The sequence below is a fragment of the Scheffersomyces stipitis genome, chromosome 5 (assembly GCF_000209165.1).
Source record: "Scheffersomyces stipitis CBS 6054 chromosome 5, complete sequence".
Lineage (NCBI taxonomy): Eukaryota > Fungi > Ascomycota > Pichiomycetes > Serinales > Debaryomycetaceae > Scheffersomyces > Scheffersomyces stipitis.
Window position 1 is genome coordinate 732,679 of NC_009045.1, and position 26,058 is coordinate 758,736.

Here is a 26,058-nt window from a genome sequence, read left to right on the forward strand (position 1 = left end):
CACTGATGTGGGAAACATTCTCCCTTGACTTTCAGTTTCGATGATGTGACACTTCATGACAGCGAAACCTAGAGGACAGGAAGTTGCCAACCTGTTCTATTCTTTGTGCAGTCATGATGTTTTATCTAAACTTTCTTTGCCAAAGACTCCGGTATTTCTAGGAACGTTTCTAGGTAATTTTACTTTCTAGGGATATCAACTTGTAAGGATATCAACCAAGCTTTAGGTTGTATCAATTGGGAGGGAAGTGGTTAACCATCAGGTTTCCTCCAAACTTTCGGCATGGGTTAGAAGAATTTTTACACTGTGGTGCTTGGTTTGATTTTAATACATACCAATTCGAGAAAAGAAGCTGAGTCTAAAGATTACTCAAGAAAGGATGTACAGGATGAAATTCACAGAATCCCGATAATTGCTAACTCTCGTAGTGGGAATTTAGCATACTAGAGACTGTCTGCTAGGTCCTCCGGTATTCGCAGCCACGGCTTCCCAAGATAAGAACCTCGTACACTCGCCGCGTTCTACACTTAACATTTCTTGCTTTCTGCACTTAGCACTTTACAGTCTGCTTTCACAGTCTGATCTCTACAGTATTCTCTCACTTTTCGCTCAACTCTCTACCCTCAACTCTCTACTCTCTACTGTCCGCTCTGTTCTCTGCCAATTCTCTACAATGCTTCTTCTATCCTACAACGACTGCACCTGCTCAAAACCAATACTGAGCTTCCCACTACCTTACTCAACAGCTGTTTTCTAACTACAGTCGTGTGCCCACCGCAAAGGCAGTCCACATCCCTGATCCATCCTACAGCATTTTTTCTATGGCAATGACTATTTTAAGAAGGCAAACTTCCTACTTTCCGTCTAATCCAGTTTCTGTGAACTTAGAAAAGCTTTTGAGATTTCCCATATTATATGTCAACTATCCAAAACTTAAACGCATTTGGTATGTACCAAGATGGGCCATAGTCGTGGCACGAATGGTAATGAACGTCGGCCCTTTAATACTTCTCTGAACACTTCGTTCAAATAGAACGAACCCTTTGCAAATTCCAGACAACACATTTACCTGGAAACAAAACTACGTATATCATCGGATGGTTTCATGGACGTGTAGTACCGTCATTTTTCCATGTTGAATACTCCACAAGTGTTCCAGCTTCAGTATTTGACAAAGATGAGATAATTTTTTTCGCATTATCATCAACGAGACATATCAAGAATCAAGAGAGTTACAATTCTATTGCAAAATTTACACATCACACTCAACATGCCACTCTTACCGTATGCCTAATATTCATGTACTAACATTCTAGATCCTTTCGCCGACACTGGTGATTCAGAAGCTCAGCCAACTAACTACATCCATATCCGTATCCAACAGCGTAACGGTAGAAAGACTTTAACTACTGTTCAAGGTGTTCCAAATGAATATGATTTAAAGAAGATTTTGAAGGTTTTGAAGAAGGACTTTGCCTGTAACGGTAATATTGTCAAGGACGAAGAGTTGGGTGAGGTTATCCAGTTGCAGGGTGACCAGAGAGTCAAGGTTTCAGAATTCTTGACCACCCAATTGCAGTTGCCAAAGAAGAACATCAAGATCCACGGTTTCTAAGCTTATCACTTGGAATTCTTTGGAGTCTTGTCTTCGGCTAGTATTGCTATATATGGCCCACTTGAGCTTGTTGGTTTAACAATCATTTGTTCTTGAAGTGTAAGGGCCCTTGAAGCAAGCTGTAAGTATCGTAGTTCTTGCTCTATTGTTTGCGCAAGATGAGTATGTATCGATAAATAAATGTGTAACAGAATCAGTTGTAGTAGTTATCAGTTGTGTAGTTGTATTTGTAGGTAATCTGTTGTCTACTACGTGTAGTTCTTAATATTGATATGGTTATTCTGTTCCAGTTTTTGGTGTGTGTTATTGTAATTCTTGAACTTTACCTTTGTTTCACTTCATGTAGCTCTTTTTATTGTTGTATCTTTCTTCGCCTGGTATTGCTTCTCTTCATATTCTATCACAATCATTCTTGGCTAGTTGCACCCATTTATTATCGCTTATCGCATCTCCAGAAAAAAATATTATCGTACAGAATTCACTGAAAAATCGTTTTAGTTTCATTTGCATTTCTCTTTTAAATTAATAACTACAGGATATGGCTGGGGATCTCAACTTGAAGAAGTCATGGAACCCGGCGTTGGTTAAGAACCAGAAGAAAGTATGGGAAGAAGAACAAAATAAACTTAAAGAATTGAAACGAATAAAGGAACTCAACCAAGAGTTCCAGAAAGAACAAGAATACAGAAACTTGTTGAAGCTTCAATACGGAGAAGATTTCAACGAAGGGGATTTGAAGAAAAATGAAAAGTTGAAGCTCTCCAAATTAAACTGGATGTATGATGACATGCCCAAGACTGATGAACCTACAGAGAACCTGAGTGGTTTTACCGAGAGCAACGAAGAATTCTTGGAAGGCAAAACGAAGGTGGAAAATCTCCTAAATGGAAATAAGGCCTTCAACAGAAACAAGCCAAGTGACAATATCAACAGAATCATCAATGTTGGAAAAACTGTTTCTTCGGATAACAAAGTTGCACAAGAAGATCCATTGCTTAGTATTAGATCTCAGCAACAGAGAATCATCAGAAACCAACAGGAGAAGATGATTCACAGCCACCGTTCACGTGAAAGCTCCAGAAATGATGGGGATAGAAGAGAAAGAGAGAGATCAGATAAAGAAAGAAAAGAGTATAGATCAGAAAGGTCAAACAGAGAAAGATCAAGCAGAGAAAGATCAGACAGAGAAAGATCAGACAGAGAAAGATCAGACAGAGAAAGATCAGACAGAGAAAGATCAGACAGAGAAAGATCAGACAGAGAAAGATCAAATAGAGATAAAGACAGATCCCATAGATCAAGTCACCATCGCCATCATCATCATAGAAGCAGAGATCGAAGTCCTAGCTCTAGACATGATTCAGATAGAAGAGACCATTCACCTCTAAGAAGTAATAGGTCCATAGATGAAGCCAGGGTTGAGTCTAAATAATGTGCCAACGATAAATATATGTATTTCTATGTAAAATGGATCACAAATCAATGACGTAGGTATTTCCGTTCTTGTTGTATGTTTTATCCTTGAAATTCCATTCGTACCAGAGTTGGTCAGAGTTTGAATATCTAGCTATTTCAAAGTTGAACACTTCATCTCTAGCCAAGTCTGTCTTGCTGACTGGAAAGAAGATAGGGTACCAGCTATTGCAAAAATTGTATCTGCTCTTGCTCTCTATTTGAATCTGGATATGTCCGTACAAAGTGGCTGAAAAATGGCCATAAAAACCGGAAATACATTTGGCAATATTGGTATTTCGGAATTTTAGATTAGTCGACCTTTGTGCTGATGATGAGTCAGACGGATGTTCAAAAGTCCAGACCTCTTGTGGTTCATCAATTGGGTAGAACTTGGTTAAATGAACCAAATAAGGACGCTGTAAACTAGGAGGATCCAAAGAAGTAAAAACAGGTTGTAAATAGCTAGTATAACTTTCCGGAATCATTATTTTTGGACGGTTTTCTGGAATATTAAAAAATGACAATATTTCCGGGCAAGCTTCGTTATCACCAAAGGAGCCCAATAGTTCAGATATCACTAGATCTTGCCTTTCGAGGTTAGACGTTCTGATATCTTCTATTTTGATATCTACAAGGTTATCCCACAAGCTTCTATTCTTGTCCTTCAATATTTGAGTGCATTTGGGATTCTTTTCGTATGCTGTGATCTTTACCTTCAATGACATTATTTTCAAGATATCTATGAGTTTATCTACGATTCCGCCTTCTCCAGGACCCACTATAAGAATATTCAAGATATCAGCAGTCCCGTCTAGATCTGTAAGTGCCAACTCGATAGCCCGTTTGTATTGCTCATATTTGACGAAATCCTTGTGGAATTGTGAGTATACAATGCTATCTAGATTGTCACGTAGAGGCTGTATAGGCTCAATCATGAGATTATACGTTGGATTGGGCTTCAAAAGCTTCAACTCACATCTATTAGAAGTGTCAGACAGAATAATAGAAACGTCATAGTTCAATTTGGAAGCAAATCTTGCCAATTGAGGAGATGTACTGTTCGTATCAATTATCAACTTGACATTTTCAGTAGACCATAGCTGAAGTATAGATTCAGACATGAACTCCAGGTTTAATGACAAGGCAATTGACCCTCGCCAATTTCGAAAAGACATATGCCATGTCTGCCATTGAAGGAGATTATTCGCCAAAGTTACCACTAAAAGTATATCCAGTGGAAAATCATCCAGCACTAATTGACAGTGAGAAGGAATGGAGAACAACAAACGGTTGCAAAGATTTCCGTATTCGGCATAGAGATCTTTGACAATGCTGGGGCTCACTTGTGAATTGTCCAAATGAAACCAAAGTAGAACATTCAGGCGGATCCTGGGGTCCAATTCAAGTAGATATGGTTTCAATAGGATATTCTGAGATTCGGAAGAAATGAGGAAAAATTGATATTCAGCTACAAGGCCCAGGAGAACAGCCAGGGTAGTGCCGATTTCGACAGGAATACCAAAATGCATAGATGGGCTATCGAGTCACGGCATTGAGCAGTAGATTCTGAAACAAATGAGGCAAGTTGGATCAACAATTACGAAATTTAGGTGAGAATTGAATTGCAAAAACCGATTACTACATTTTCAGAGATAATGTGAAGGAAACGAAATTAAGGCAATCTGGGAATGTGGACTTGGACCGAAGGTGAATTTGACGATATAGCATATTTTTCAAACTGCCCGCTCCAACACTGGCGAACAAACAGATATCTGGGATTTGTGGCTGTGGATAGGAGAATCCCAGGCGTCAAAGTGCTTTCGGCATGGCTTGATAAAAATCTTTGCAACTGGCATCCCAGAAAGAGCCTGTGACTAAATGCGTCTAGTCGCACCTAGAGGTACCTTGCAGTTCAGCATGAGATCGTGAGTCAATGCCATATTTCATTATGTAGGTACCAAGGAGCAGAAGACATGGTACGTTCGGAAAAGGCTGAAACAGAATACGAACAGAAACACGTATCTGGAGATGTCTTCAGTTCTCCGATTAATTCAGAATTCTGAATGTGAAGCAAGTTCTCGCTAAGCTTTGCTCGTCTGGTAGATTTCCATATTTCCACCGACTATAAATGCTGTAGTTTGCTAATTGTAATTGCCGTTTCGATTTTGTTTACTTTCTGACTTCCTTTCAGATTCTACGTCTGCTTCTATTTTCTACAGATATCCGTTGCATGCTTCTCTTCACATGAAGTATCGTACGAAACTGAAAAGCGGGCAGTGATTTGCTAATTTAGATTGGTCGTCTGTTTCCGGCTAACGCGTTTTTTCCTCCAATCTGATTATTAGCGGAGGGAACAGTCGCCTTTTTTCAGACGTCAATCGATAATTTCCGTATATATATTTCTTTGTATTTGTATTTGTACTTTTTCGTATTTACGCTTTTTTGTATCGGTACTTGCTTCTGGAAACTTGCCGGTAGACAGATACCAGAGACCATAAGTTTTGTGCTTGTACTTCGCTACCATAGTTGTTTGTTCTAGTTATCAGTTGAGCGACAACTTCAATTTCCACCGTCTAAAGTACGAACTCATATACAAAGCAGATACAGGCTCCTGGTGTTGAATTATCGGTATAGATTCTACTGATATTGAATCTGCATCCTTATATTGACATTGCTTTCATCTTTCATACTATATTGCCATGACTAAACCAAGACACTTGACAGACAGCGAACGAGCCAAAGTGCTCGAGTTCCAGGACATGATCCATTACAGTCCCAGATACAGCGACGACACCCATGAATACAGACACGTGATGTTGCCTAAGAACATGTTGAAGGTTATCCCCCAAGACTACTTTAACCCTGAGACGGGGACGTTGAGGATACTATTGGAAGAAGAATGGAGAGGCTTGGGCATTACCCAGTCGTTGGGTTGGTCCCATTATGAGACACATGCGCCAGAGCCACACATTTTGTTGTTCAAGAGACCCATTAACTACGGCCAGTAGTTAGTCCGAGAAGACAGCAAATTCTTGAATGCTGAACGTCAATTGAGATAATCACTCTTCACCTAATTTTGAACTTGTCATCAAATGAAATTTACAGGGACCTTGATTCAATCGGGTACCATTATCTTCATTTCTGATAGTAGTGCCTTCTCAGAGCCAACCTTCCAGGGAATCTTTGCTAAGTAAAGCTCCCGCCCATTGTCATTGGAAGCTATGCTTCCTGCCCCAGCTGTTGCTCCGGCGATATCTGGTATATGCATATATATTCCATTCTCTTGCTTGATTAAAGATAAGTTTAGTCAATAAGGATACATTGAAATACCCGTCTATTAGTGAAGTGTAGCCAATGTAGCCCACACAGCTTTTATGTTGTGTTTCAGATCCAGTTGAGCGCAAAGATTCAATATGTAATCGTTCATTGGTAAAATTGTAACTAAGATTTCGTCTTCAATCGAGATACTACTGGCATCTTTCTTTCTCTTTCTCGCAAGCAGTACTCAATATTTTCCAATCTCTGTCTCACTCGAAGTACTCATTACCATTTTGCAATTGGGTTAACTTTCGCGATACTGAAAAATTCAAAACGCGCCTATAAACTTGAAGCCTATAAGCAATTCATACAATTCGCCAAATATACATAACTATACAATTTTTTTCATAAACTTCACAATATTCACAGGATGATATGTCGTCTAATCAGCATATAACATCGGCCGAATTACGGTTGTTTCTAGACGACGTCGACCGGAACATCGAATCGGATGAAGGGCCACACTTTCGAAGACTCATCTTATACCTTTTCAGTTTCACCAACGACAAGCTATTTCAGCTCAGCCAATCGGAGTTACGCGACCAAGATGAAGAGAAACTTCTTCAACGTTTGATCTCCACCATCGAGCTTGTTTTAACCAAAAAACTCCATCTTTTGAATCTCGAATTGAACCACAATGATTACAAGTTGATCCATATTCCAGCTTCAGATGGTGACAATCTCAGTAAGTTTCTTGCCAATGAACCTTCACATCTACTCTATGATTGGGCGATTTCCTTTGCCCTACATCATATAGCCAAATACCACAATAAGATCTCTATTCTCAACTATCTCAAGTCGTTTGTTATCCAGATCATCAGCCTCGTCGCTACCAAATTGCATAGTTTCAAATACACCAAACAGATTAGAACATCGTTGATGTCTCTTATGGAAACCAATCTTCAATTCCTTATTCATAACTTGCTGTCGTTGCCAAATACTGAAATTTACCAGTCCAAACTTATCATTACTGTACATTTGTTCTCACTATTGAACGATTACGATGTTGCTAACAGACTACTCTTAAACCTTCTGAGCTACCAGTTGACTTTCGATAGCTATGCCAGGAAAATCTGGTTTGTTCTTTCTGAAGTGAACTCACAGTCAAAACAAGACTCACAATTGGTTGGAAATCTCAAGTCCATAACCATCCTAAACCTCACAGACAATCTCGTGTTGAATGATTGTATAACTTGGAACCAGATCTCTCTTGTTTTGGAGTGGGTAATAGGTTATATTCGTTCAGAACTACTGAAAGGAGATTCTACCACTAAATTCAACAACTTCAACTTGAACAAAACAATTAGCTATAGTTTGTTAAAAGTGCTTCGACTTTGCATTGAAAAAGATATAGCACACAATTTCATGTATTGCTTGAACTTCAACAAGCTCATAATAAAAATCACAACCAGCATCGAAGACCTTCATGTTCCAGCCCTAATAGTGAAGTCTTTTCATATTCTCAACTACTACTGTAATCTCGCTATCAACAATACTTCCATAGTGGCGTCGTATCAAACTTCTGCTAACAACAGACACATAATAACTCCTTTCAACGATAAGGAATTGGAATCACTCCGAGTTCAGCTTGTGGATAGAACGTCTCAAGATACACACAGCATAGTTTCACAATTACTTCTGTACCTTGAAAATGACGAAATGAACGAGGCACAAGAAGCTGAATTTTCTAACAGATACGTTAGTCCAAACTTCAACTACTTGGAATGGATCCAGAAAGTTAGAGCTATTACTGTAAAATCGGGTTCAACGGATGCTTTCAGTGAACTTTACTCTCAGTACATGTTGATTACAGCACTTGGCCATTTTCCCTGTTTGGTTAGTAATGATTTTAACTTTAAAGTAAAAGAATGTACCAAATGTGGCTCCGGTCCCATGAATAAAAATTACTACGATGTGATTGATTTGAATAGAAAACCGATTCCGGATTCCACAGAAATTTCTATTTACTATAAGGAGATCTTATGCAAGTACTATCTAGGAACTAAAGCCCAATTTTTGCATGATAACCCATTATTATGTTGCAATTTCTTACTTTCTGTCTACAAATTATTCGCTAGCTATGGAACTCCAAGAGGTTTAATCTCAAAGGAACCAGTGTTCAAGTTCACAATGCAACTATTGGCTACCAATACTAATCGTGACGTTAGAATCCTCGCTACTAGAATCCTTCCATTATACTTGCTTCAACCAAAGGATAAAGTTACAGTTCAAAATTTCAAGATCATATTTCAAGGTATATCAGCTATTGAGTTTAGTCCGAAAAGTAAAAGGTATCTTGGAGAGTCGACCATCAAGGCATTTGTAGAGCTTGCTATTGTTTCAGAAGGCGAATGGCTCTGTGTTCTATTTATCAAGTTAATAGACTTGCTAGGAGAGAAGAATGAGCAACATGCTAATTATGTATACAACGGATTCATTACTATTGCATCTGCTAAATCGCTAGCCCCATGGAGATTGTTGTATCCATTTTTGCCCAGTATAGCAGAGATAATTATCAAGAAACCTAGATTGTTTAGCAAGATGACAGACTTGCTTGGAATTGCAAGAAAATATTTTCTCAATAGAACCAGGGAATACACCACACCTCGCTTGCTTGAGTACTACAAGGTTGATTTTATACAAGAAATTGCCGACTCTTGTAGCATGTCAAAGTTGGATCTTGTCTACAAGAATTTGCCCCGAATAATTGCTTTGTATCTTGTTAAAGATGCTACCATCAACGAAAGGTACATCATGAGCGTCTTGCGGAATATTTCTCCTACTTTCAAATCAGTAGAACTTAGTAATCTTATTACCAATATCGGTGAAACGACATGGTACATTCTCTTGCAAATACAGGTAGACGACTCCAATGAAAAAATCACCAACGAAGGCAGAATCGTGGACGCCTTGACTTATGTCGCAAAGGTCTCGCTAGACCAAAAGAGAAAGGAACTTCCAAGACAAATGGATTATGTTGAGTATCTTTTGGGAGACAATGTGTTGGAATTGGTCCAGATGTTCAGTGAGAATGTTCATCACATAAAAGGATCCAAGCCATACTTGGAAAAGGTGAGTTCTCTTCGCTCTATTGAATACATAATCAACAAAAACATTCAAGTTGTGACAGCTGCATTGGGACAAATTTCATCGTGTTTGCAAGCTACATTAGAAATTCCCGACTTCCAGTACTACGCCTTACGATGCTGGAATGTGTTAGTTCATAAGCTTCCTCCAAGCCATTTGATTTCGTTGATTGATATTATTATTTCCTTGATTTTTCAGAAATTCCAGAACCTTGATGGCTCTTCGAAGGATTTGTCTATTGAAATATTAAAAAGGATCTACGAGGAAATTAAGGACAAGTACAATTCGTATACGTTATACTATCTTTCTATTCCATTCTTAGATCATATCCAGGAGTACAAGCCTATCAGTGGATTCCGAAATGTCAAGCAAATGTCTCGAATTACTATCTTTCTGGAGTTCACCAGAAGAATTCAAACAAACAACGAATATGTGGTTCAGCAAGCATTGTATGACCTTTTGAATTACTGTGAAAAGTACCAGGCTAATTGTCAGTTAGAGTATTTCAGAGAGCCAACTTTGGAACCCTATATTACTGAACTAGTTAGAACAATTCTTGATACATCATCCCTTTTCAAGAATAAAAATGATCACATCTCGACGAGCTGTGCCAAAGTCCTCTCAGTGATTGGTTCATTGGATTCAAACAAGTTTAATTTCAAGTCTGTCAAGCACCAGATAATTGTAATTCAAGATTTCAAGGATTACAGAGAGAACAGCGAATTCTTGATTGATTTTATTGAAACAAAAGTATTGAAAATCTTTTGGGCTTCGAATGATCCTATGAAACAATTGTTTTCAGCTTATGCAATGCAAAATTTTCTTCAAGTATTGAGATTAGACCCAAAGGTATTGACCCCCTCGAGTCAAGACCACCTATTGGCAGTTTGGAATAAGTTTAGTGATGTTGCACAGTCCACATTAACACCGCTATTAGCTTCTAAGTATTACACGCCACCTTCGAAGTACTCCCCATTGTCTTTTCCGTACTTCAAGATTAGCATGAAATATGAAACTTGGCTCATGGAAATCACTTCAGATCTTTTGAAACGACCTTCAAAGAATATTGATGGTGATGCAAATGAAGCCAAGCAAACGATCTTTCAGACATGCTCTAAATTGATCAGGGATCAGGACCTCTCACTCTGTCAGCATTTATTAAAGTATGTTTCCCTCAGCCATATTGTTAATGGAAATAAGGGAGCTACGACAAACATCAAGGAAGAATTCTTGAATATATTGCATTTTGACGCCACGTCTTCGTCTCCAGATAGAATTGAACAGCTCAAATCTTGTCTCCAATCTGTGCTTGAGGTACTCGATTACTTTAATGAATGGGTGTCAACTGCAACTCAATACTTGAACAATTATTCACTTGATAATTCGGAAGCCAGCAGGATAAAGAAGAATATCCGATATGTTAACGACTTTCTTGGATTCATTCCTATGGATTTGATTGCTATTAAGTCAGCAGAATGTGACTCGTATGAAAGAACCATTTTGTATTTGGAAAGATGTTATCGTGAAGGTAAAGTGGATGATTCATTCATGCTAGCCAATTTGAACATAGGTACAACTCTTCAATCAATGTATTCCAGTATCAATGATTATGATGCATTGAACGGTGTTTTGAAGAAATTTTCAACGAGTAATTTGTCAGAAAAGCTTACAACTTTTCAATACAATGAAAGTTGGTCATTGGCCCAAGAATCGTTTCAAGTTCTTGGTTCAGTGGGAGACGAAGAATCTCGCATTGGAAGTAATACAAAGCTTTTAATGTCATTGAACGATAACGGTCTATACGAAGAGGTTTTGTCAACATTGTCAGCAAAAACTTCTATTAGCGATATTTCATCAATTCCGCTTGATTGGTCTCTTGTAGGGTTACAGTCTTCAATCTATTCAGGGGACATGTACCAAATGAAAAAATGGTTGCATATAGTGAACTCATTGGGGAAGCCACACGACGTTGAAACGTTGGTTAACTATGAATTAGCTAAAGGAATAGTTTTCTTGTCAGAAGGTAATAGATCCGATTTCGAGAAGGCCATTCAGAATCTCTATGGGATAATTGGCACATCATTGGTACCTTCTATTTCATCCAGTTTTTCAAGAAATACCAACCTAATGAACCAATTGCATTCCATATATGATTTGACTATGATATCACAATCCAACAATGAGTTGCTAACCGGAGAAAATGAGAAAATTTTAGAGGCCAGATTGGGAAATGTGGACCAAGGATTTGACGCTCAATGGAAGATTCTTAAGCTCCATGGCGTCACTAACAAAATAGTAAAACGAGAATGGAAGATATCTGAGATTTTGCTTAAGTATTCGGCTTTGGCAAGAAAAAGTAATAGACTCGATATTTCAACACGTTCCATTGTCCAAGCTATGGCATTAAACGATGAAAGAGCAAACATTGAATATGCCAAACTACTTTGGGCACAAGGAAAGCAGACGGAAGCTATCAAGTCATTGGCTGATATCTTGGAAGAGAACCGGTTCGATAACCAGGAGAGGAAGGCAGATGTCCAATTGAAGTATGCACAATGGTTGGATGAATCCAACCATTTGTCCTCGCTGGCAATTATCAAGGAGTACAATAAAAGTGTCGAGTTAAATCCGAGCTGGGAAAAACCATATTATGATTTGGGCAAATATTACAACAAGATTATGGAATCAACTAACGATCAGACAGGTTATTATGAACACCAAACTGTCAGGCATTTCTTGAAAGCATTGGCAGTTGGGCATTCTTTCATCTTTGAAGCTTTGCCAAAGTCTATTACCATTTGGCTAGATTTCGCGCAACGCAAGACAAGGTCGCGAGAAGCAGAACGGAAGCTTAATCAAATCGTTGAAGATATCAAGACTTGTCTCAATACCATTCCCCTCTATGTATGGTACACGGCCATTACGCAGCTTCTTTCAAGAATTGTTCATGAACATCAACCTTCTTTTGAGAAGCTATCGTTAATTATTTTCAACATCATTCGTGAATATCCACGCCACAGTTTATGGTACGTCTTGTCTCATGCCAATTCCAACGATCCGACAAGACGCGAGAGAATCAACAGTGTCTTGAGAAAAGTTACAAATGAAAACAGAGAGTATGGATCGATAGTTGTCAACGCCAAAGAGCTCTTCTCTAGTCTCATCAAAATTGCAAGCTTCAAGATTCCGAAATCTCCCAGAGCAAAAAGATTGTCTCTCCGACAAGATTTCAAGGTCGATAATTTGAACAATCCATATACTTCCTTGGTCATTCCAGTGAGATCAAATCTTGAGATAAGATTGCCTGCGACAAATACTGTAAAGTTCAATGCATTTCCTAAGAGCTCCTCAATTACTTTTGATGGTTTTGACGATTATGTCAACATATTCTTTTCATTGCAAATGCCACGGCAAGTGACTATTCGTGGCTCAGATAACAAGCCTTACAGGTTGATGGTCAAAAGAGACGATACGAGAAAGGATGCAAAAGTAGTTGAATTCACCACTATGATTAACCGATTATTGCTTTCTAGTAATGAGGCACGTAAAAGAGGATTGCAGATTTCAAATTACTCAGTTATTCCACTAGCAGAGAATATGGGTGTTATCGAATTTGTTACTGATGTGCAAACTATGAAGGGGATTGCGGGCGAACAGAGAAAGAGAATGGGAAGACTGTTAAACGAACGTAAGATATTTATGAAGTTGGACGATTTGCAGAAGCAGGTGAAAGGAGCCAAAGCCTCAGATCCGGAGCCATTGAATAAACTAGTTGATGTTTTCAAGAAGATTTTGGAAGACAATCCACCTGTTTTGCATAGTTGGTTTATCGATCAATTCTCTGATCCTACAGCATGGTACTTGGCAAGAAACCAATTTACTCGTTCTTCAGCAGTAATGTCCATGGTTGGTTATATTATTGGATTGGGAGATAGACATTGTGAAAACATTCTTTTCTTTAAGAAAACTGGGTCTGTGTTACATATTGATTTCGACTGTTTGTTTGATAAGGGAGAAACATTGCCAACTCCCGAGATAGTACCTTTCAGATTGACACTGAACATGATTGATGCGATGGGTATCTGTGGAATTGAGGGAAGCTTCAGAATTACTTGCGAGGTTACAGGCTCTTTACTTCGAGAAAATGAAGCACCCTTGATGAATATTTTAGAAACGTTATTGTACGATCCTTTGCTTGATTGGAAGAGTGTTCAGAAGCCAGAGGCTCATTTGTCTAAGGTCAGGAGAAAAATTAGAGGTTTAGTTAACGAAAAGGAAGGATTACCTATGAATATTCATGGGCAGGTGGATGTCTTGATACAAGAGGCATCATCCATAGAAAGGCTTTCGCAGATGTATGGAGGATGGTCTGCTTACATCTAGTCCTTTTTATACATGTATATATTCAACGACATATAATGATAGACAGATTGTAGGCAACCAAAGTTTGTATCATGGTGTGCTGTTGTGCAACCGACACTTGATCGACAATAATGGTTTGATGTAAAAATAGAGTACTGTTTACTATTGTCACCTTTGATACAATAGAAGACTACTACAGTCGTATGGCATCATCAGATAAATACTTCCGCATCCGTTACTCACTTCACTGTGGTTTGCATTGTATCATCAATTTTTGCAGCCAACACCTTCATTTTCAACCTCTCAGGGCCAAATATTTCTCCTTTAAATATGTAATAGAAACATTATGTAGTCGCCAACCAGCATATACATAGATTTTATTGAGACTTCGGCTATAATGGCGCTACCCTGTCACCGAACTTCATGTTTTGTTAGGCAAGGAGATTTGAAAACACCGATTTTGGTTGAGCCGTGCTTCGCCGTAATTCTGGATGGGCAGAAATCAGCAAATAGGCTGACCGTAGGGACCCACCAAATTCACTCTGCCCTGTTAGTAGGATCTCCCTTTTATTCTCCCGCAGTGGAGAGAATTATGGTCCATCCTAATCAGGAGAGAGCCCCAAAAACTGCTATGTACCCTACAATACTATAATCTTCATGGGAACCTACACGGCCACGACACTTTTTGAGTTATCATCTTTCAGACCTAGATGAGAAATAGAAGCAAAAGACCCCTAAAATAGACTCCTCAACTTCCGATACATATAGACCAAATTGCAAAAATCAAGTAGACACCTTAGTACACTAGCGTGAAGTGAATGTTCTAAGAAACAAACTTGAGACAAATCCTAGCCACTACTCATTTCCAACATGGATCCTCATCCAAGGCTAACAATTCCTCATGAACATCCGAAGAATAGGCATGCCTTACCTATTCGAGTACTCCTCCTCTGTGAGTATCCAGCTACCTCCAAGTGTTATTAGTGGCCCAGTTTCATCCGAAGCTTACAGAACTATGAAAGACACAATGTTATCCACACAACCAGTCTAGAATCAGAATAGCAGCAAGTTACTTCTGATTTTACTCTGGAAGATAGATTTACTTCGTGAATTAGTTAATCTGTGGGCACTGCTTCCAAGAGTGACTGTCCACTAGTTATAACCATCAGTGACACCAAACGCTATTTGTGGAACGATTCTTTGTCCACAAAGCCTTAGTTTTCAGATGAATTTAGGAGACTCTGCCGGCAAATGCTGCTGTTTGGGGATAGGCTTGACAATGAATGGATGTACTTGGGGGCTCTGAGGGTATTAATTTAGGATGTCTTCAAGTCTTACCTAGGTCGGTCTCGGGTCTATTCGGCAATTTTTGGAATACTTTCTCTTCTGAAGGAAAAACTACCTTAGGATATTGGAAAATAGTAGAAATGGTGCAAAGTCGTGGTAGTCTGATGCTTCTGTAGACACTAAATATGGAATATGGACACTATGAACGAATGGATATTGGTAATTCTGAATCAATAAGAAAACAATCGAAAAGCTAGCAAATACGATAAGCGCCAATAGCTAGTGCGATGGCTGCGAAAACTGGTCCACAAACAGTTGGATTTGCCGCGCAAAAATTCTATTGAAGCGCAATTTGACTATGCGAGTAGATGCAACTAGATTAGAATTCTAGTTTGAATCTGGCCTTGAGTCTAGACTGCAATTCAGACAGATATATACTAATATAAACTTTTACAACGAGACTTAATATATATTCAAATCTCTATTCATATTGGAACGTATAAAAGATTGTCTCGAACCCTAGTATTACTAACCCACATTGCGATTTGACAACTTCAACCATAAAGTATACAAACGTAACAGATATTTGAATAAAAACGTCCAAAAAAGCTCTCTGCTTTTATTTTATTGAATGTCAAAGAAGCTAAATACGATTCTATTATACAAAAATGAGTATTCCACAACAAGGAAGTTCGCCTAATGCCAAAAAGCTTGCCCAGAATCTTTTCGTTGAAACATTACAATAGGAACGAGACAGTATGATCCAATATGTGTATTAACCTTACTGTCGGCACTAATAATCCTGATCTAATTCCTCAAGTACCAGAAGCTTGAAAGCCACTTTTGCTGAAAATGATTCTCTTTGGGCTCTATCAATATTAAGAATGACCGACTAAAATTGTTTCTTCTTACTCAAGGTACAAACTTTAGAACAAATCTTCGATCTAATAGCAACTACTAATGTATGCAAATATTGGTGCTCCAAATACTTATGCTCTACAAACATATTATAATTTGAATTTTCATTGTTTCTAATAAATACTAAAATACAGTCTATGGATATAAAAATAATGTTTTTAAATTTCTATCAAGTGCTTGTCTCACCTCCATCAGAATAAGAGCGCTGTACATTGGGAGCTTTTATGCTTTCGGGAATGTCTCTTTCAGGCAATTTTGGTGGTGATCCTGTTGGAGCTTTTCTATGGAGCTTGTGATGTGTTTCAGTACTCGGAACACTTGCCAATGTTGTTGCGACAGTGGCGCTACGAGTGGAAGTGGGGATTGGCGAACTTGGAATTGGTGCCGAAAAAGAATGTCCTGATCTAGTAGACCAGGTATCTTCATCTCTTGTAGCAGCACTAGCAGCACTAGCAGGCGTTGAAATATCTAAACGATTGACAGCAGAGTCTTCTACAATAGGAATCGCTATTGGCGAGCGTGGGGCATTGTGAGCTCCGTTCAATGAAGTCAGACTAGGTTTGCTCGATACAGGTTTATTTGGCGCCTCAAATAGAGATAAATTATCATTAGGCTTGCCAAAAGCATAAGACGGTTGAGTATTGGAAAGATTTGGAGATGGTAGCTTTCCTAAATCAGCATTAGAAGTCTTTCGAGGAATTCTCCGATTCAGAATCATTTCCGGAGGGGTATATTTCTCCTCGCTGACCGCCTTATCGTCCTTAAAATACCATTTACCAATTTTCTTGAGCGTATTCATGGCAGCCAGATTCTTATTGGGTGATGAAGGCACTTCTTGAGTATTTGACAGATTGTTGAAATTGCTGGAGTTGGTCGGAGAGATGTGAGACGTCTTCTTCTTGATCCTATAGGACAAATCTGTCAATGTGTTTGTAAGCTTATTCTTGTTCGGGCTCCTATATGTCAATTCCGATTTGGAATCTAAGTCAATATCAACTTCGTTTGAAGAGGCAGCTGAATTAATCGTTTCAACTTCTCCTTCTGTACCGCCACTGGATTCTCTTGCTGATGGATCCCAGATCCCACCACGGTATATTTCGTCCAGAGTATCGTAGAAGACTATATCATCCCAATGAGGAAGTACAAGACTATCTTTGACAGCTTCCTTGAACTTTTTCTCAATGGAGTTGGTAATAATGTTGTATGACATTTGACGAGAACTGATGATGGGTTCGATCTTCAAGTTCATTATCGGTTCCGTTTCAAAAGTATACCAAAGTCTTTCCGACGGAGGAGGCTTGATTTTGATAAGTACGGGCCCTTCCAATTTGCTCAAAGTCACACTCAAAAGCATGTCGACTTCCCGTGGCTTGAAACGTACACCAAAGTTAATGTTTGCCTTTGTCGAGATTTGTAGCGACATGTTTCCATGATAACTAACATACATTGAGACAATTACGGTTCCATCTGGAGAAATCTCCTTAAGACTAGGATAGGTCAAGAAAGGAGCAGAGTCCCCTGCAGAGATGGATTTGATCTGAAACTTATCGAGAAAGCCTGGCTTCTTGATTTTGTTTAGTTTCTTAGATAATTTCGTACGCAAATAATTTTCGAGGACATGCGTATGCTGAAAAGAGAGAAATAGTCTACCAATTAAGGCATTGAACCATTTAGTCTGAAGCTGGCCTTCGGAGCTATAGAGGGTCTGGATCAAGTCGATCATGTGCTTCGTCTGGAAATGTAGGGTCTTTGCGTATATCTGAGGGTCTATTGTGTCGTGAAGCTCGCTGTTTGCGGAGAGCTTCGTTGCCCTAATAAGCGCAAAGTACCAGTCTTCTTTATCGATATTTACATCTGTATAAAGAAAGAACGACCCTTTAGGTGTGGTTTCTTCCTCCGTATACGAGTTCAAAGAAGCTAGCTTGGAAGACTTAATAATGGCAATAGACGAGCTCTTAGTGAAAAGAGTTCCATCTGACAACTGCCGGGGCCAGATGGATATGAAGTAGTTGGATAAAACGATCACATGTCGCACATCCTTCAAGAACTCATCCTTGTAGAGAAATAAGTTGCCGTGTTTAAGAATTGCATAATAGCGGTGCTTCTTCTGAGAGTTACGGAGTTTTTCAGTATTGGTACTATTCGCAGAATTGAGCTGTGGGGGTTGCACATTATTGGCCATTGAAGTCGTAGAAGATAACACGTCAGGCTCTATGTTGAAGTTATCTATCACATTAGTGTTAGCCTCTGTGTTATTGTAGTTAGTAGCTGATGTATAATGAGGATTTCCAATAGTGTTAATGCTATTTCCATTAGCAGAGTTTGTAGATTCTATAGAATCAGATATCGTTTCGGTAATGGACCCGACAGTAGCCGTGGTATCAAAGGAGTCAGACCGGGCTCGAATCGTTTGCTTTTCTCCATTCTTCTCATTATCCTTTTGCACCAACTTGAAAAGAGAGGAGTAGGCTGACTTGTTATCATTGGATTCAGTGATAGCTTGAGTCGTCAGATTGATATCGTCAGGAGAATCTAGATATTCTTGAGTAACGTATATCCAGCCGGCCTTATACGCGTCTAGTCCCGATTGGTTATCCTCTTCTATTTCGCCAGCTTTCAAGTACTCGCTTGAGTCTGCGCTAGTAGCATTGCCTGTTTGCGACGAATCAAAATCAGACACTTCAGATCGGATTACAGGATGAAGATAGACAAAGAGAAAGATAACCAACGGCAAAAACGTGATTCCACCCACGAGATAAGCCGATACTAATGCTACAAGACTCATGCCCCAAGATGTGAAGTGTAATATGAGGGATCCGCAAAGTTGTGGTGAGAATTCAATCTGAGATTAAGACGGGTATATCTGCAACTCTAATGTGGAGCTTTGGTCTGGGGTTGTGGAGCTGTGGGGGTGTAAATGTCGGAGTCTATGCGCTGCTTTATGTGGATTCAGACACTCAATTGCAAATACAGCAGTCTTGAAAAGCTTATAGTAGTTTGTATTTACATATAGATGGCAATGAGTTTCAGTGGAGCAGTTAACGAACTGATTTTGTAGTACCCTTTTTGCCAACACCTGTGTGTAGTACATTCCACCGATCGGTAAAGCTGTAGAGAAGCATGCAGTATGGCACGTGAGCAAAATCCATACTGATGGTTGGATTATATACCGTCCTCGGATTAGATCATATCGCTGATTCTCCAGGGAATTTGTCTATTCTTACTTCAGGAATACTTCAAGTATACAGAGAAGTTGATATGTAATGCTATCGAGAACTATTAACCTCAGTAGAAAACATAGTTGAGCCCCTGTTCTGAAAATTAATATAATGATTCAAAAACGATCAATTCAACATATCTTAATGTAATTGCTTCTACGACTCCTTTCGTCAAAATAGTTCTGCCAATAGCGGAGAGTGTTAATGAATTCAACTCTGTTGCTTCTTCTCTGTCACCTAGTTGATACAGACAAGGACAGGGTGTCTTTCTAAACCATGATGGCTTCCTTCCTTAAATCAATTGAAGGCATGTCGTAATCACACCTTCAACAACTGTTTGACAACTCATATGTATGCAACTGGCCATCCTCATGTTCTTTGCAAATTAATGATTGTTTAAGGCCAAAACATTGCCAATAAGAGCTCCTTAGACTACTCACAAAGCTGTGGCATGACTTATATACTTGACTCTGGTTTTCCCCCAAATTGACTTTTCGTTAGACCTGAGCTTGGAATATCATAATGGGCCAGTATTGCCGACCCTATGGCCCATATCGTTGAAAGTATAAATAAAGCAATTTGTAATTCACCGTCTGTTGACACAGTCGTAGCCATAAAGAATAATGTAGTAGTAGATAGAACGACTGTTCTACCACTTATTGATATTGTCCCAGAGCGATTTCTGACGGACAAACAGTTAATGCCAGAAGCTAACAAAGAACACACATATTTACATTTATTTCTTATTTGTTTAACAATATCGGTTGTTTTAGGCGGCTTCTCTGTACTTGCTATGGGCTAATGGCAGGTTCCATGTCAACGGGTAATAGCACAATTATAGACAAACAGATTTATGAAGCAGAAGGTATATATTTATCTAATCACATGACTTGACACGTGCATTAATTAAATTGACGCCCGCCGCGGTTTTTGCCGCAGCTACCGTTGCCTACCGAAATAATAATTACACCAGATAACCGCATAATGGCAACAATAATGTCTTATTCGGCCCCGAATCGATAGAAGTTTCGGACACTTTGTTTGCCTCAAGCGGCAATTTTTGTCCGTTATGCCTCGAAATTGGTTATTAGCTAAAAGCTGTATCTGCGGTCACTGGCGTCTAATTTCTGAAGTGGCTGTTTAGCTGGCAAATTGTCTGATTTTTGGTATGTCTGCTTTGTTACGTCACTCAAGTTTTGTCACTTTATTATGCTGGGGTTGTAACATCTGTCAGAGGATTGTACGATGTGCCGTTTGGGTGACTGGCCCACCCGATCGGAACAATTTGGTGCGATCTCCATTTTTTATTTCACTTGGTGAATAATCGCCATTACGAGCTACTAATTTTAAAAAATAGAAGAGAACTCTCTAGTAGTATGTTGCCTCCCATGCCAACCGCAGGGAATAATTCTTGTTCCAGACGGTTGGCGCCGTAATAGGCAAGTCCGCGGGGTGTTGCATTAGATTTTTAATTGATTTGCGGCTTAACAAAAAAAATTTCACTCCTCTATACAAGACAAGAAGTTTGTAATAAACAGCTTTCTACTGGTTCCACCGGTTAATTCAGTTCACAAATTAAATTATACATTCGTAAGAAAATATAAACTATATAGGGGAGGCTAGACGACAGAAGTAGCCAGCCTCGATGCAGACAAGTATGCCTCAACATACTTGGAGGAGGATTCAAAACAGCAGCAAACAGCAGAGTCCGAATTAATGCAAAAAAATGTAAAAGTCGATAAAGTAAATTAAATAGACCGAGTCTCGGAACCATCCGAGTTCGGTGGGGAATTAAACAAGTAAAGGCACCAGTTCGCATATGAACAAATGTTTCAAGAATTGTAGAATGAAATTGTAGAAGTCTCTAGGTCTTGCATCGGAATTGCAAAGTAGCTTACAAGAAAAAATCGTTGATCAAAAACTTCCCTGTGCCAACCATCTCGCTGGCCTTGCCAGACAACACAGACCTCTTGTTTAAGTATTTGAAGATGTCCTGGTTGTCAGAGCCACCGTAGTTCAAGTTGGGCAAGTCCACAGTGGATCCGGGCGACAATGGAGAAACGGCACCCGAGTCAAATCCATCAGACAAATTCAAGTTGCTGTGGTTGTGTCTGTAGTGGAAGCTCATCTTGTTATTGAAGGAGTCTGGAAAGTATACCGAAGACGTGGATGTAGCTGGCGACACTTCCTTGACTCCAGGCTTGTCTGTAGGAGACAACGACTCTTCAGTGTCGTTATCTGTGAGTTCGTCGTAAGAAAAGTAGTCATCAATTGTGTAATCGCTTCTGGAAGAGCCTGAGAAATTCACATTCCTGAAGAATGGAACATTGCTAGTAGGTGTTTGCGGAGACAGTGGAGTAGTCAGACTAGCAGTGGCAGCGTTGCTGTTACTTCTAGATGAGAAATTGCTGACATCGGGTTCTTCCTTCTTGTTAAGGAATGCAAACGACGAGTTGTCATTGTAGATTTCAATGGGAGACTTGCGGAAATTAGAATAGTACGATCTGATGTTGTCATGCAAAATCTTAGTGAAGTTGGGAGGCACCAATTCGTTTCTGGTTTCATCTTCATCTTCTTCTTCGTCTTCTTCGTCTTCATCCCTTTCAGACGCTTCTTCGGCAAGATCCAACAAGATGTCATTGTTCAAGTTGGGTAAGCTCAATAACTTCTCGACTGGGTCAATCTTGTCAGAATTATCTTCCTCATCCACTATCCTTCTCCTTTTAATGGGCAGATCCTCGGACCTAGACCTCTTAGATCTAGCACTGTCTATGGCTTGCTTGTTAGTCGAGTCACTAAGACATGTTCTCATCTTGGGAGTGAGAGTACGAACACGAGTAGACTTACGAATAGAAGACATAATAAATATCTTATGACGTTAATGTAAATTTGAAAAGCTAGTTGGTACAAAAAAATTTATACCACTGAATTGAAATATAATGCAAAAATAAACTGGAGACTTATAAAACTGGACTGTGAACTAAAGCGTTGTCAATGGAAGAGGCAAACTATGAAGATAGTCGGTAGTGCTCTTGAATTAACTTGGATGGTAAATGCTTACTATGAAGAGAATTGGGGATTTCTGGTTGAATATATATGATTTGAAAAAGTTTTGAGAGTTGTTTTCTTATATATATGGGCCAAATCCCCCTCCTTCATATAAAAATTTTTTTCAAGCCGCACAGATAGAAAATTTTCTTTTCCCTAAGCAAATGAAAAAATAAGAAATCAAATCGTTTAGGGGGAAGCAGCAGAAAAAATACCCACCATACCGTCATTCTTTTGACGGTGAGTTTTCGAAGATTCATTATGATATAACCTTTCGTACATGTTGGTGGTGTCACTTTGACAGATCTATGTACTGAGTCGAGTAACATCACAGCCTCTTAGGGAGATAGAAAATTGACATCATTGGGGACCGAGACCTCGATCTGCGCATAAATGCCCGTTCCAGATAAGACGATTCCCGGACAGGGAGATATGAATCTGGTCAACACCCCTCTAATTTCATTTGGGTTTATCAGAACTCTGGAACTATGTCGCCGACAAATGTGAATGACAATTTCCAAAGCTTGTCCTCTATCCAAAGTTCTCCTTCGAAATTCCCCCTTAGAAGTAAATAAGTTTTTTATTGTAAATGTAAGTTACACCGAAAATATATTATTTCAGAATGGGAGTATTTTTATACATGCATGCAGCTAGAAACCGTAATTTGAAATAGGTATATCTCTATGCAGGCGACTTTTCCACTAGCATATCTAGAGGCACACTAAAACTATTCTTTGACAGGAATGCTCCTTTGTAGCGAAATCCATTGAGAGCTTGAAATACATCCAAATCTGGTCACAGAAAATTGTGCCAATTGCAAGGCCCTAGAATTATACGAAACTTCCCCACCAGACCTTTAGCAGCTATTGTCTCCACAAACTATTGCACGACGAGAATGTAGTTGCCAAAGCGGGAATTCCATGTATATCCAGAGGCGCATAATCCGCAACCTCAGAAGTCAGACTTTTAGGGCACGTCACCATGATTCAGACGAAGTTGAAATTCCCAGAGTAGATCTGCCAGGTTCAGATTGAGACTATGGGTGGATGGATGGATAAACAAAATCTCGGGTTCATGTTATATGCAATCGCAAGAATTACATCTTGTAGTCGATAATAATTAGATAAAACAATTATTTTTGATCCTCCAAAATTAGACTGTTCCAGTTGGGGGTTGTGGGAGTTCTCTCTACAACAAATTGAGTTCTAGTCACCCTTGGTGGTCATGATCAGCACCAGTCTGTTGATTTCAATAAAATCACCAAATTAGCAATGCTCTTCTAGGCACATGCTTTGATAACGAGTTCTCCTTATCTAGAATTGCCAGCTAGACTATTGTTTATTTGTCGGTGACACACACAGTACATTTCACGTATTGTCAAGTTTGCATTCACTTCCCGAATATGAAATTCTAGTTGTTGATCACATACATATCCGCGCTAGTTGATATCCACTCTTATCGCTTTTCAGAGTTATTCGAACCAAACATGGATACACGTGTAGGGCATACAATTGAGTCTATGCGATTTTAAGTTTTGTTCATATACATTGTTCGATATCGGAAGTAGCTCTGCATATGTTCGATGATCGACAATTATCCCAGAGCCCGTATGGCATTACCATTTCTTGACATTAAAAAAGTGTAATCGAGATACGCCACGGTGTAATTGAGTTAAACAGGAAAGAGTTCCCGTAGTTGGGCCATTGTTCTTCGTAAGCTGTCGTCCATTCGACTCCGTGGAAATGTGACAGCACGCCCATTTCCTGGATGTAGCAGATATATATTCGATATACAGTCTGAACTATGCAAAGTTGAGATAAAATAAGCTATTGCAGGCTCGATTAAGGTTTGGTGCAATATTATTAAATATTCGATCCCTTAAGCGTCTATTATTGTCTTTTGTAATTCCATAAGAAAGAAACCTAGTTTTAACAAGGAAATATATCATGATGTTAGCTAATTATCGTGGGCCCACAAAATATCAATTATCCTTTTGTTCTTAACACTTTTGACTACATGCATTTGGTAATAAGACAAACTAGCTCATGCACATTTCCTGAACAATGCCAAAGCCAAGATTTGGTTCGCTGACTGGGTTCTGGAAAAGTAGTTCTTCTCATGTTCATGGCTGGTCGGTTTCGACATGCTTTGGTCGAAAACCCCACAAATCGGACAAATTTGATTCCTTCACCCTGAGGAGTGGTCTAGTCTTCTTTCTAGAGTTCCATTGTTGTCCGAAAAATACTTCTGATTGGGATTTAACCCACTCGATCAAGATTCTCCTCACATATCATCACTTATGAAATGTTGTTGGTCTCGAGAGCCTAGCTTTCTGATCGTAAAGTTCTCCTCTTGGCTATACCCCTTTCGATGACACCGAGTTTAGTCAAGTAATCACACAAGTAGTAGCGTTGGCGACGGAAGAGAGGACACACAAGATGTGGCAGAGATCGTTCTATGTAGTCTCGTTTTTTCAGCATAAATGATTCAACAAACCATGGAGTCCATTTCAAAGGTGCTGGCTGCTTATGGGGTTTGAGCATTTCAGTTTTAGACCTTGCTTGGGAATTTTCAATACCCTTTGTTTGGCTCCCTATGAGGGGAGACGAGAGTATGCAGCGAAAGATTATGCGCATTGCCGCATATGGAACTGCGAGATCCCTTCTAAATATTTTCAGCATTAAAAGCTGCACATGCACTACGCAGAAAAAGAAATTCTTCGTGCCCGTGATAGCAGGCAGCTGACACTGCAGATATAATCGGCGGAAGTCGATTTCCTACATACGCTATTAGCCCATTAAGGAATCAGATTAACCCACTTGATATTCTCTACCGTAGTAGACAGAAATATACGAAACTCCGCTTTTGAGGAGAAAGATTAGAATTTCGGGGGAAAACCACCATATACGTCTTCCTCGAAGCGTCCATACCTCGACTCGTCGACCCTGAGTCAGCTGGTAACTTTTGCCAACACTCTATCTCTACTATTATTGTTAGAATATCTAGTGGTGACTACCCGAAGTAGTGCAAAATGCAATTCCACTTCGTTTTCGATTGAACCTTCCCTTGATAGCTGCTGTGAGATTTTGTGGACATTTATCCGTGATTCCCCCTTACACTTTTCCAGACTTATGCTGCTTGAAATGAACTTGTGGGCATTTCAGTTTCATGAAGTGTCATCTGCTTGACCAACCCGAAATTGCGATTCATGCTAAGAGCCCGAGCCTATCTGAGCGAACACAAGTCCTTGACTATAATGACAAAGAGAAAGGAGCACTGGAAGACTTCCTCTGTAAGAAAATTGAAATATCACCATAGGAGCATATAGGTTATGCCACAAGCGGCCGTAGTTGAATCTGACTAAGACTTCTTTTTGCAAGGGTTTCGCTCTGCTTGATTTCACATTGGCGAACCTTTGCGGTGCGAGTACAGTCTAACACGCTGTGCCCTTTCGCTACTGCTGGAATTTTCAACAATACAACACTTCTCTCATGCAGCCGCGATCCTTAGATACTGGAAACTTTGATGTATTGAAATCCTGGCCGTAACCGATATCTATTTCATGTCAAATGACAATGCTCTCAAATTAGATGCAGCCGTCTCGTAACGTACATACAGAAACGAAATATCAGCTCGGATTAAAATGTACGTTTCCGAATGTACGATGATGTCTCGAAATTCAGGTTCGATAGACAAGAAATAGTTCAACCATTGCTCAAAGCAATTCCACGCGATCGTCCGGATAACATG

At 39.4% G+C, this 26,058-nt stretch overlaps 7 protein-coding genes across 7 annotated transcripts; 4 read left to right on the forward strand and 3 right to left on the reverse strand. All coding sequences in view use genetic code 12, as the record gives it.

Moving 5' to 3' along the window:
- The first annotated feature begins 879 nt into the window (after positions 1 to 879).
- Positions 880 to 1,806, forward strand: PICST_84157 (predicted protein). The gene is made up of 2 exons (XM_001384769.1): positions 880 to 946; positions 1,317 to 1,806. Exons 1-2 carry the CDS (start codon positions 916 to 918, stop codon positions 1,613 to 1,615), a joined length of 330 nt encoding a protein of 109 aa, XP_001384806.1. The 5' UTR covers positions 880 to 915; the 3' UTR covers positions 1,616 to 1,806.
- PICST_32124 (predicted protein) lies at positions 1,774 to 3,047 on the forward strand (the record flags this gene model as incomplete). The annotated part of the gene is made up of 3 exons (XM_001384770.1): positions 1,774 to 1,777; positions 1,874 to 1,911; positions 2,151 to 3,047. 3 exons carry the CDS (start codon positions 1,774 to 1,776, stop codon positions 3,045 to 3,047), a joined length of 939 nt encoding a protein of 312 aa, XP_001384807.2.
- Positions 3,048 to 3,087: 40 nt separating this feature from the next.
- SKB1 (methyltransferase family protein) lies at positions 3,088 to 4,032 on the reverse strand (the record flags this gene model as incomplete). Its single annotated transcript, XM_001385115.1, has 1 exon — positions 3,088 to 4,032. A coding segment is annotated over one exon (945 nt), but the record flags the coding sequence as incomplete, so codon positions are not given.
- A 1,489-nt stretch (positions 4,033 to 5,521) lies between these two features.
- On the forward strand, positions 5,522 to 6,394 carry CKS1 (Cyclin-dependent kinases regulatory subunit (Cell division control protein CKS1)). Its single transcript, XM_001384771.1, has one exon. It carries the CDS (start codon positions 5,770 to 5,772, stop codon positions 6,076 to 6,078), a length of 309 nt encoding a protein of 102 aa, XP_001384808.1. The 5' UTR covers positions 5,522 to 5,769; the 3' UTR covers positions 6,079 to 6,394.
- Positions 6,395 to 6,763: 369 nt separating this feature from the next.
- On the forward strand, positions 6,764 to 13,858 carry MEC1 (cell cycle checkpoint protein; the record flags this gene model as incomplete). The annotated part of the gene is made up of 2 exons (XM_001384772.1): positions 6,764 to 7,035; positions 7,075 to 13,858. 2 exons carry the CDS (start codon positions 6,764 to 6,766, stop codon positions 13,856 to 13,858), a joined length of 7,056 nt encoding a protein of 2,351 aa, XP_001384809.2.
- Positions 13,859 to 16,718: 2,860 nt separating this feature from the next.
- Positions 16,719 to 18,827, reverse strand: PICST_83810 (conserved hypothetical protein; the record flags this gene model as incomplete). The annotated part of the gene is made up of 3 exons (XM_001385116.1): positions 16,719 to 18,287; positions 18,411 to 18,681; positions 18,706 to 18,827. Coding segments are annotated over 3 exons (1,962 nt in total), but the record flags the coding sequence as incomplete, so codon positions are not given.
- A 2,327-nt stretch (positions 18,828 to 21,154) lies between these two features.
- PICST_59908 (predicted protein) lies at positions 21,155 to 22,120 on the reverse strand (the record flags this gene model as incomplete). The annotated part of the gene is made up of 6 exons (XM_001385117.1): positions 21,155 to 21,253; positions 21,323 to 21,590; positions 21,628 to 21,644; positions 21,674 to 21,860; positions 21,891 to 22,029; positions 22,063 to 22,120. 6 exons carry the CDS (start codon positions 22,118 to 22,120, stop codon positions 21,155 to 21,157), a joined length of 768 nt encoding a protein of 255 aa, XP_001385154.2.
- Between the last annotated feature and the right edge of the window lie 3,938 nt (positions 22,121 to 26,058).